Source organism: Gracilinanus agilis, chromosome 3, assembly GCF_016433145.1.
Source record: "Gracilinanus agilis isolate LMUSP501 chromosome 3, AgileGrace, whole genome shotgun sequence".
Taxonomy (NCBI): Eukaryota; Metazoa; Chordata; class Mammalia; order Didelphimorphia; family Didelphidae; genus Gracilinanus; species Gracilinanus agilis.
The window spans coordinates 189,124,509-189,137,248 of record NC_058132.1 but is presented as its reverse complement, the minus strand read 5'-3'; the positions used below and the strand labels follow the sequence as shown (position 1 = coordinate 189,137,248).

The 12,740-nt window shown below is 33.4% G+C and overlaps 1 protein-coding gene across 3 annotated transcripts in view; it reads right to left on the bottom strand.

Moving 5' to 3' along the window:
• Positions 1-12,740, bottom strand: part of ATM (ATM serine/threonine kinase) — a 136,569-nt gene that overhangs the window by 61,312 nt on the left and 62,517 nt on the right. For all 3 annotated transcript variants that reach the window (XM_044669121.1, XM_044669122.1, XM_044669123.1), the window contains exons 27-33: positions 11,948-12,074; positions 10,779-10,978; positions 9,615-9,789; positions 9,131-9,295; positions 5,252-5,384; positions 2,817-2,912; positions 1,894-2,065 (exon numbers count right to left, since the gene is read on the bottom strand). In XM_044669121.1, the coding sequence (XP_044525056.1) occupies positions 1,894-2,065; positions 2,817-2,912; positions 5,252-5,384; positions 9,131-9,295; positions 9,615-9,789; positions 10,779-10,978; positions 11,948-12,074 (1,068 nt within the window). The remainder of the gene's footprint in view (positions 1-1,893; positions 2,066-2,816; positions 2,913-5,251; positions 5,385-9,130; positions 9,296-9,614; positions 9,790-10,778; positions 10,979-11,947; positions 12,075-12,740) is intronic.

Here is a 12,740-nt window from a genome sequence, read left to right as displayed (position 1 = left end):
GTTCCCAACTGAAAAGAATAAACTAACAATAACTTAATAGTAACTTAGGAAGATGGGGAAATAGGTAGGGAATGAAAGAGGAAACACCAGTACAACTGCTTATGGAGAAGCAATACAATGTAACTTAGCTTGGAAAACAAACAGTAACTAGAAATCAATACAGTCAGAGAAAACAATTAAAACTCAGTGGGTTCTTGATGGCTGGGAAGGAGACTACCAGGAAGTTTATAAAAGTTTGTTTAATGATTAAGAAGGACAGGGAAGGAGGGAAGAGGGTTAGCTGAAATCTTAAAGTCTATAACCAAATGTCAAAGGAATATTGGTTTGGGATTGCCTCCACTACTCCAACTCCAGACAGCCAGCACTGACAGGGCTGCAGTGGGAAAGGGAATTTGGGAATCTCACAAATTATGTCCAAGATAATATCCAGATGTAATTGGGACACAGGAACACTTCAAACACAGCAAGTTAAACCAAAGAGGGTTAGGGAGTAAAGGGCTTCCTGTTTGCTGTCCACCAACAACAGGAAAAGCATCCAACTCTACCTGGTTCTTGAGTGAAGCTCAAACTCCTCTACTAAGATCCCAAACTTGTCCACAGGCTTAGTTGAAAGATGCCACTTCTACCAACACTCTCCCAGGCAAAAACTGTCATTTCACCTCAGTCTCTGGGGACAAACCTCTCTAAACATTCCGAGTTTAGAATGTTCACAGCCTCAGCCAGGTTTTAGCTTGATTTGTCTGCTTTCACTATAATAAGCCCTATTTATAACTTGTAAATTACCTATAACAACATCCACTTCCTCAAAACCAGAATTTAATATCCTCAGTCATTAAGAATATGGAGTATCAAAATTTGAGCCTAAAAAAACCCTAAAATAGATGAAACAGCTACTGAATTACACTGACCTCATACTCACTCCTCTCTCTCTGAAACACAACTTCTTCCTACCCATTTGATCATTCCTTAGTGTGCTGTGCTAGATTTTTCTCCATACCACTAATTGTGAATATATCCCAAGGGCCCCCTTCTCTTTTATCTCTAGTCTCTTACTATTGATTTCATCATCTACCAAGAATTCAATCAGTCTCTGTATGAAGACCTATATAACTATCCCTAATCTCTCTTCTGACCTTCAATCCAACATAACCAGCTTCCTAATAAACATTTCAAACTGGATGCCTCCAAACATCTTATATTCAGCATGTCCAAAGGAGAACTATCATCTCTTCTCTGGTCCCCAAATCTGTTCTTCTAATGAATTTCCATATTGCCATCAAAGGAGCCACCATCCTAGCAGTCATCCAGGTTCACAATCTCAGAATCACCTCTCATAGTTAATCAGTTCTGGTTTTGTTTTCATCTCTACTAGTTTATATAGGCCTCCTCCTCAAGGCAACTAGGTGGTGCAGTGGATAAAGAGCTGGGCCTAGAGTCAGAAAGACCTGAGTTCAAATCTAACCACAGATACATATATAAAACAAACCTGATTATCTGATTTCTCAGACCAGGACAAATTAAAAACAATGCAAAATAGGAAAAGGTATAGGAGACATTTATATTAATAGCAGAAATAATTGGAGATGGTCTGATAACTATGGGAAAAGAAGTAAAGCTACTATATCCTAGTGCAACTCAATAACTGAAAATCCTAAAAAGATTGAGTTATATTCAATATACTCTGAGAAAGCAGAGAAATATGTACTCTAGAAAGGTTTCTATCAAAAGTGGCTAAAATTTTTTTTAAATAATTTGATACTTAAGATCCATTTATATGGAAAATCCACTTACAAGCACTTTTATTTCCTAGAAGAGTTTAAATAAATTTAAATAAATTTAATAAATTTAAATAAATAAAGCAGTATAGCATAGAAACTATCATTAAGCACTCACCAATCTTCAACCAGAGCATTATTTAGGTATGTGAGCATTATGAAGGTCCACTGAAGTTCTTTATCCTCAAATAAGTCAAGGGCCTTGGAGTAAGATGCATCTTTACTATGCTGAATAGCTATGGTAGAAAAATCTATAGGACCCACTTCTCCCAAGCAGCTTCCAATGGCCTCTGCAAACAAAAACACCATTTTAGTATAAGCCGAAATTTCTGAAGAGTTAAAATAGGCAAAATAATCTCCTAATGCCAAGAAAAGCATACTTTTCACAATTCAAGGTTCAAATATGTTGCAAGATTTAGAGTTAAGTAAAGAAACAAACTAATTTGGGCCTTGAATGACCTTAGATTTATCTCTTAACACCAACTTAACAGTATCAATGAATGGTTGTAAGACATGGAACACTGTTTCCACAGAGGGCACTCAGCTCTTAAGCAATGGAGAGGTGACAGAAAACTAATTATGTCCTTAACACAAGTGATATTTTTATAGATATCACCAAGACTCAGTGTAATGAGATGTATACTTGGGATAAAGCAAAATGAAGTGAGCAAAATCAGAACAACCTACATAGTAATAGCAATATTTTAATGATCAGTTGTGAATGATTTAGTCATTCTCAGCAATACAATGATCCAAAAGAATTCTGATGGACTTGTAATGGAAAATGCCATCCACCTCCAAAGAAAGAACTGATAGACTCTGAATGCAGATGAAGCATAATGTTTTTACTTTCTTGCTGCTTCTTTTTTGCAACAAGGCTAATATGGAAAAACATATTGCATTAATTTCACATGTATAATCAATATCATATTTCTTGCCTTCACAACGGATAGAGAAAAGGTAGAAGAGAATTTGGCACTCAAAAAATTGTTTTGATGAATGCTAAATATAAATAAATGATAAATGGAAAAGAAAAATTACCTAATACTTCCTTTTCACCAGTATGGTTTATTGCCATCTTGGATAGCTGCAGTAAGCTCACAGTAAGCTTCACCATAATGCCATCTTGTGGATTGTCTAGGATTATGATGGAGAAAAAAAATCATTATAAACATACCATTTTAATTTAAAATAAACACATACATATCTATAATTCACTTTAACAACAAACATTTATTAAGCACTTTTGTGCAACAGATTTGCTAATGGCTAGGAATACAAAGACCAAAGAAATCATTCTTGTCCTTAAGAACTTTATTATACTTTACCAAGTGAGATAATAATCACAAAAAGCAATTAAATTATTTGACTATAACATATTAGATCATAGATCTAGAGCTCTAAGAATTGTCAGAAGTCATTTAGTTTAATCTTTTCCATTTAAAACTAAAGAAACTGAAGCCAAGGGAGGTTACATGACTTGCCAATGGTCAAACAAGTTGTAAGCAGAATTGAATGCAAACCACCTTGTTTTTATTCATCAGTTCCTATGTTATATTTCTCAAGTAAATATGAACTACTTGAGGGTAGAAGTTGGTTTGTTTTTGTATTTCTCAATGGTCTACTCAGAGTTATCATTTAGCCAATGTTTATTGATTTGTATTTCAAGTGTGTTCTCAATATGTGTGCATCAAATATGCTTAAAACACTCAAAATATAAAATTCGACTATATAAATGGCACAAATGCAACCAGCAACATTTGGAACACAGAAAAAGAAAAGTAGATGGGGCAGATTTTAAGAAGAAAATCAAAGGCCCAAAGGAATTCCCCAATGAACAAAGGTACTTATGCTAATGATAAAACATAATCAACCTGGACTTGGAAAAGATCTAGGTTTGAGTGCAAGTTTTACCAGTCACCACATAAAGAGGCATACAAAATTTATAACAAAAATAGGCTTGTAACTGGATTTTTGCAGGACAGATATCTTCACTGTCTCCATCTTTTTTTATTAAAAAAGATTGTTGGTTCCTTTTATCTTTACATTACAATCATGTCCTATCCTTAGATTAATAATTTCAAGAGGAAAAATACATCTAAGAAGATCTAACATGATTTTTAAAAATAAAGTTCAAAAATCTTTGAAGGAAAGAGGGATAAAAAACTAATTTAATTATATGTGTAAAAATTGGCACTATAAAGAATTTAGTAGATAATTGAAAATTAATTCAAGAAAATGGCAAATCACAAAATGCATGGAGAAAGTTTCCCATTGGTATAACATTATAATTCTTTCAACTCAAAACCAAAATATATTTATATCTATATTAAATGATGACATGTAACTTTGATCCTATTACCTTAACACTCAAAAACTTTTATTGACTCCTAAAGGCCCACTGAGTAAAATTCCAACTTCTTAGCTTACATTCAAGTGCCATGTAATTTGGTCCCAATCTACCTTTCCAGGATACACAGTCCCCTTTACTATGCTTAACCTATATCAAACTGGACTGCTCACTATTCCTCAAACAAATCTGGTGCTTTTATCATCATTATAGCAGGGAATGGCTTCCTCTTATTTTATATTTCATTCAGGACCTAGGTCAAATGCTACCTCTTCTATGAAGCCTTTTCTGAGATCTTAACAAGAAGTAATCATTCCTTCTTCTATTCACATTCTGTTCACATACAGACAAGAAGCCAATGTTATAATAATAGAAAATTAAAGTTGAATTACACTTAAACCATAGCAGGATAATGACAACAAGGAACAAGGATAAACTTAACACAACTTTGTCAGTGCTATGGAAAGATACATTATCCCTAACTATATTCAGGGGGTAATGATTTAGTTAAAAATAACTATTAGTACATTGGAGACTATAAGAGTTTTACCATATTTGTCACAGTCTACTTAAAGACAATTTCTCAATTTTGTAATGTTTCAAAGACAAGTCATTAAAAAAAATCCTTAGTATAGGAAAAGAATAATAAATATTAAAAACACCAATAAAATGTCAAGCTTAGGAGAAGCCTGATTTTGTTATTAATATATACAAAATGACAAGCTGAATAAAAGAAATCACAAGTTTGCTTCTGAATTAATATTGACTAAGAAATATTGTCTATGAAAATCAAAGTTATCCAAACCTAAACTGAGGGAAGATTTATATCATGAAAGGCCTTTTTGCTTTATTTAAAAATATTTACTGGGGGCAGCTGGGTAGCTCAGTGGATTGAGAGCCAGGCCTAGAGACGGGAGGTCCTAGGTTCAAATCCAGCTTCAGACACTTCCCAGCTGTGTGACTCTGGGCAAGTCATTTGACCCCCCTTGCCTACCCTTACCACTCTTCCACCTATGAGTCAATACACAGAAGTTAAGGGTTTAAAATTAAAAAAAAAATTTACTAATGAGTTCCTCTAAATAATAAGGTTCTATAACGTAAAAAACATGTCATAAGAATCTGGTACCCTGAGACTTTTTCAAAAGGTCTTTCATCTGATCTTTATGTTGTTCCAGTTGCTTTCGGAGCTCCTTTAATCCTTCAAGTCTAGTCAAAGGCAGTGAATCAAAGATATTTACAGAAAGGAAATGGTTAATTTCCTAGAAAGGAAACAAAAAGAACCTTAATTTTAAATTATTTCAAATAATAAGAAGTCCAATAAGAAATAGAGACTGATTTGTGATAGCTCTAGAAAAGACCCACCTAGTATACTGAGTTGACCTTAAGATTTAAAGGGGAGTATCAATAATAATCTCATAGGATAATAAATGTGTTTTATTAATCATCACTGGACAAAATACTCATATGAAGATATGCTTTAAAAGGAATATGGGGGCAGCTGGGTGGCTCAGTGGAGTGAGAGTCAGGCCTAGAGACGGGAGGTCCTAGGTTCAAAAACCCGGCCTCAGCCACTTCCCAGCTGTGTGACCCTGGGCAAGTCACTTGACCCCCATTGCCCACCCTTACCACTCTTCCACCTATGAGACAATACACCGAAGTACAAGGGTTAAAAAAAAAAAAAAAAAAAAAAAGGAATATGGCATAAAGATATACACACAAAACTATTATGTGTATATGTCAAACAGACAAAATGTCAAACACACAGAGCTCAATAGAGATCGTATATATAGTTTTCTCATTTTAAAAATGAAGAAAATGAGTCTTGGTAAGTCTAGGTGATTCGTTCAAGGTCACACAAGGAATAAGGAATTAGAATGCAGGATTCCTGACATTCTAAACCAATGTGCTTTTCATTATACCCTGCTGGCTCTAGATAAAATTGAATTCCTGACAAAATGTTTTTTTTCTTATAATAACTTATTTCCAGAATTTCAGTATTATCCTCTTTGCAACTAAATGTTGTCTGATGTAAGTCATTATCAGGTGATACAACGGTACATATAAAGAACCACAGAGAATCAACCAAAAAACTAATAGAAATAACAACTTCAGCAAAATTTCAGGATACAAAATAAACACACATACATTATCAGCATTTCTATTTACCACCAACAAAATTCAACAGCAAGAGGCAGAAAAGAAAATTCTATTTAAGGTAACTGTAGACAATATAAAAATCCTGGGGGTTTGCTTACCAACACAAAACTAGCAACTATTTGAACACAATTACATAATACTTTTCATAGAAATAAAGCCACTCCTAAACAATTAGAAAAATATTAATTGCTCATAGACAGGTGAATTGCTGCAAGACTTTATGCCACTTTGGAAAATGGTGTGGATTTAGTATATAATTAAATTTTTTTATTTTATGTTTTTTATTATGTTAATGTTAACATATAGTATGCTATGTATCCTGAATTCATGTGTGTTGAATTGCATAAAATGAGGTTTTACTGTATTTCCAGAGGGGTCTGTAGATAGTGAGTAGAAGATCTGATCAATAGGGCACTGAATTGCATTCCAGGACCCAGGAACTACAAGAGGGCCATGGCTAAGAAACTTCAAACTTCAAATGCAGCCTTCCGGAAAAGGTATCAAATGGCAGCTCTGTCAAACACTGTCAAGTTCCAAATTACAAACCTTATATGGAATGAAGAATGGATCTGTGCCTACGAGAACGGGCCTATGCCATATACTGAGTAAGGAAAAAATTCAGAGGTAAGCTATAGTTTCATTGCTCTTGACCCATAAGTTGAAAGAAGTTTCGATTTCAGTATACAACATACTCTGAAGTCTGGAGTGGAATAAGCAGGACAGGAATCCTATTGCAAAGAGGAGCCTACACATCTCTCCCTCTGAACTCACAGAGCTTTCCAGGTGGTTGACAGCAATCTATTGGAACTTCTAACCAGGGGCATGTCAAAAGTGTTGCAAAGACATAAACTGAGATCAGAAACTTGCAGTGATATGACTTTACCCTGGATCAGAATGGTTGAAGGATACTAAAAGGTTAAAAGTCTCTACTCTGAACTATCTCTGAAAGCCTGGAATAACACAATACTCAATAATTCAAGAAAATCCCAGAAAGCTCCCCCCCAAACAAAAACAGGTCAAGAAGAGCATAGATATTCTCTTCAAAAGTATACAGGGCCTGAACCAACCAAAGCTGGAAGTCAGGAAGCAAGGTTGGAAAAATGAGAAAACAAGAAAAAAAATCCCTCCACAAATAGCTATACTGGTGCTGGGAACAGTCAAAACAAAAACTTACAAGAGATTGGCTCTAAAACCTCAACAAGCAAAAAAAAAACTTCAGAGAAAAATAGAGCTAAGTTCAACTAGAATTCCTGAAAGGGAAAAAAAGCAATAGTTATTTTCTTAGTTAAAAAATGTTTTTATCAATGAAATGGGAGATCGGGGGGGTGGGGGGGGACAAAGAAAAAAATTTTGAAAGAAAGAATTGGAAAGAGAATTAAAAGTTTGGCAATAAAAAATATAAAACTTTAACCAAGCACTGGAAAATTTGAATGGACCAAAAGAAGATGACTACATGAAACAAGAAATGATAAAACAAAATCAAAACATGGGGGAAAAAATTGAAGAATAAGATAATTTCACAGCAAAAAATAATTGATGTAGAAAACAAATCAAGGAGAGAATTTAAGAATCATTGGACTGCATGAAAGCCAATGATCAAAAAAGAGACTAAACATATTTCAAAAATCATAAAAGAAAACTGCCCCAAGCTCTTTAAAACTACAGGGCAAAGTAAAATTGAAAAGAATCCATTGGTCACCTCTTAAAAGAAATACACAAATGTCCAGGTAATAGTAAAGCCAATATCTAGCTTCCAAATCTAAGAAAAAATAAAATAAAAAGACAGAAAGAAAGGATTCAAATACCAAGAAACCACAAATGGGATTACATAAACTTTAACAGCTACCACTATAAAGGAGCAGAGAATACACTATTCCAGAGGGCAAAACATATAGTCTTACCAACTAAGAATAATTTATCCAGCAAAACTGAGCATAATCCTCCATGGGGGAAAAAAAAGGATCTTTAATGTAATAGAGGACTTGCAAGTATCCCTGATGAAAAACCAGGGCTGAATGAAAAATTTGAAATTCAATCGAAGGAATCAAGAAAAACAAAAAAAATAAACATCAACTAAATGGCAAGAGGCTAAACAAGGACAAACTGTTCACATTCTAATAAAGGAAGATACTCTATATATATCACTTAAGGAAGCTATCATTATCAGGAATCATAGAGGTAGTCTAATTAGAGAGAGAGCCTTAGAAGTGGTTCAACTATGTTTTTATGACTTTAAAAAATTGGAAGAGGAAGGGATGACAAAGTGGATGAATATAAATGCTCTACTAGAACTGAGAAAGATAAATTTCAGCATTACGCTGATCAATCAGCTTAGTAACTCTATCAACAAGAGAAATAAGATTAGTTTAGCCTGACATGATCCTAAGGAAGCTGCTGTCTCTTTATGAGCCCCACTAATTTTTTTTTTTGTGTGTAACAAGTTCACTAAATCTCTTTTAACAGTATGTTCTAGAATTTTGCCAGAAATTGAAATCAAACCCATTGATATAGTCTTAAGATTCTATTCTTCCTTTTCTGAATATTTGGATATTTTACTCTTCTTAAACCCAGGGGCACCTCTACTGTGCTCTTTATAAAATTATTGAAAGACACTCACTAAATCTCTCAATATGCAAGAATGTAGTCCATCTGAGACAGATACTCTGAGAGAATAAAAAACGGTCAAATGGTCAAATGATTATTATTTTTTTCTTTTTACTATCTACTAGGTTATTCCATGTATCAACTTCTGGACATTTTTTTCCCTATCCTTTCTAGTCAAAATATTATGTAGGTCACCAAAGGTCCACCACATAGCAATAAAATAATGGATTAATTATCACCTTACCTCCAAGAGTGAAAAGGGTCCTTTACTGTATTTGATTTTCTGCTGACTGATACGTAAGTCTTTAAAGGCATCATGGTCAGGAAATGGGTCTAAGAGTTTGATTGTGTGATACAGATTTTCATTGTCTCTGTTATCTATCACTAAATATTTCAACAAGTCCAAGACCTGAAAGCAAGTAGGAAAAAAAGTGAAAATGAAAAGGAGAAAAATAATGGCTTCATTAGAATTAACAGCAGTATAACAAACTGCCATTCTAATTAAGAAAGTCAAGTATATTAACTAACTGCTTTAAAAGTACACAACTAATAATGTATTTCTAAAAACCACTAAAGTACTAGAACACTTAAAATGAACAATTTCTTACATGTTTACATTTAAAGCATTCTTTTAAAAATCCAAAATGAGGTACACATAAGACACATGATGGTTACTAATAACTTTTCATTTTAAGGAAATGCTTTTTTCAAGAGGTCCAGAAAATTACCTGGTCCTGAATCTCCAACTGGTCACCAACTAAGGGTATAATTGTCCCCACAATAACATGAAGGTGGCTTTCCAAAGCATCCTTACAGTAAGTTACTGCTGTCCGGCAAACCTGGCTTAACAGGTCACAACAGAGTGAGAAGCTGCGTAGTGATACATCCATGAAGTGAGATGGCCTACCACAGGAAGAAAAAACTTGTTTTAAGAGGATTTTCTTTCCTAGTTCAAAAACCAAACATTTGTATTCATCTCTTCTAATTTTTATATAACTTAGCAGAGTAATCATTTTATTAAAAAATCATTTAATTTAACATACAATAAGAACTAAAATGAAAAAGCATAACAACAGACAATAAAAAATGTATTATCATGTGCAAGTTATTTAAGATCTTGGTCCCTCAAAACAACGTTCTAAGACTATAAATAACAAGATATTGCTTATCTGCATTAGTGAAGGGAGTTAAAGAAATGTGTGTTCCTCACATGAAAGAATTTATAGGTTAGTCTCTCTCCCAAAAAATTTAGAAGTTATTCTTAGTTTTTTAATAATTTATTTTATTAAAAGGTAGAAACATATTATAGAGACATATTTTGATAGTAAAATAGAAGATTTCCATTTGCTATATAATCTCAGTCTCAATTTCTCTTTCTGTAAAATTGAGATGATACCTCTATTACTTACAGGGTTTGTTATGAAGATCAAACAAGACAATCAATGTAAAGTACTTCACAAACCTTACAGCACTATATACATATCAGAGCATTGCTCTTAAAATAACTTGTGGGCTCCTACATCTTAAGGCAGTTCTCTTTAAAGACATACTTGGAAAAAAGTGAACAAAGTGAGAGATATGAATATAAAAGTCATTATGACATTATCTAACATTTATGCAGTGATTACTATGTGCTGCCAGGCAATAAGCTAATCATTTTACAAATATTAAATATGATTTCCACAATAATCCTGGGATGTAGGTGCTATTATTATCCCCATTTTACAGATGAGGAAACTGAAGCAAAACGAGGTTTTGCTCAAGGTTACACAGCTGGTAAGTCTCTGGGGCCAGATTTGATCTCAGTTCTTCCTGACTCCAGGCTCAACAGTCTATGCATTTTTGTCACTCAGTTGTCTATTAGATTACATTAATCAAAATAAAATATTTACCTATTATTGATATAGTGGATCAAGGTATAAATTACATCTCGAAGAACAAAAGCCCATGCTCCACCCAAGCCACTTTTTATTTCTCTCAGTAATAAACTAACAAAGAGATGATATATTCTAAGAATTCTATTTTTTTTATATACATTTTTTGTTTCAGCTGCTTGTTGACATATGGCTAAAAGAATTTTCTGGAAGGAATCCTAAAAAACAAACAAAGAAATAAAAGCTAATGAAAATCTTTTCCAAACACATTATAAGATACCATATTTGTAAAATAAATTATTTTTTATTCAAAAGTACACATATAACATATATATATATAGGCCAAATGTGAAATATTACTTCAAAAGTTATGAAATATTTCCTTAAACTGTTCAGGAAAGCCATTTTGAAGAGGTGTTTACTTTTTTGTAAATGAGCTATAATTTGGAGGAATGTTCTTGTACCAAATTAAATATGCTTCTATAAAGAAAAACTCAAAGTGAAATTCCCTAGGGACAGGAGAATCAGGGGGAAGAAGAAAACCTTAAAGCAGAACAAGAAAAGCTACCACACTGAGCAGATCTCTACTATAATTCCTTTAAAGAAAACCTCAGATCAGATCTAGGTTAGCATTTACCATTGAGTGCCCTCTAAGCCTCATTCCCAATCCCACTGTCGTCTGCCTGGAATAATTTCTTTATAACTACAATAACTAAAAGGAATGTAACCTAGAAACATTATACCTCAACTGTGAGGCAGGGATCAATAAATACTAGTGTATGAAATACAAGGTTATAAAATTAAAATATCAAGAAATTTTATACCTTCTACAAAAGACACCTATTTCCTCAGATGAACTTAATTCTCAATCTTCCATCTTTAAATCAGCCTTCTCTTCAGGCTATATTGCTGACTCATCTCCAAAGGACTTTCTCTATTCCTCTACCCTTCACATCTCAACCCTCTTTTACTTTAATGTATCTTCTTTCCCCATTAAAATAGAAAGTCCTAAAGGGAAAGTACTGTCTTTCTGTTTCTATTTGTATTTCCAGTGCTTAATACCAGTAAGTGTTTAATAAAGGCTTGTTGACTTAAGACATACTTTGAGATTATAACACAAAGAGTTCTTATTTCTAGCTGAAAGAAAACATTTTTTCTTTATTATTTGATTAGTAATTTATACTTACTGGGCTTTTAGAAAGAATGTCTAAAATACTTTTACACTTGGTTTTATGACAATTGCTGATGTAAGCCAATGTTGCTTTGATCACATGTGATGGAAAGTGTGGAGGATTAGGGGCAGGATCGAGGTCTCTAAAAATTATAAGAAATAATGAAATGATAATCATCAGAGTAAGTTAATTATATTAACTGCCCAAAGAAAAACATTAGCAAAAAACAAGTAAAATAAAGTAGACATTAAAAGTAGAAGACAAATTTTGATTGAAAAATCACAGCTGATAAACAATGAAGTCTATGTATTTCTAATAACAAATCAATAATTAGCCATTCAATCATTCTATTAAAAGTGATTTCCTTAGGACAATATAAAGAATCAGAAGCAACTGAATGACTCAGTGGATAGAGCACCAGGCTTGAAAACAGGATGTGGTAGGTTCAAATCTGGCCTTAGATACTTCATAGCTGTGTGATCCTGGGCAAGTCATTTAACTCTGCCTACCCCTTACCATTCTTCTGCCTTGGAACTGATACTTCTTATCAGTTCTCAGACAGAAGGCAAGAGTTAAAAAAAAAAGAACCAATTTCAGATCTACAATGGCATTTTGGTTACTAGTCAATTCAAATATAGAAATAATATAGATTTCCAAAATACTGAAAAAAATTATGCATCTTAAGGCAAACAAACACTGTGTCATTTTAAAGTCAAGCCAATCGATCAACCATGAAGAATTCAGAGTACAGAGTGTATATATGCAAAAATCAATGAGACTAACATCTATCTAGTTGGGTCTTGGGAAA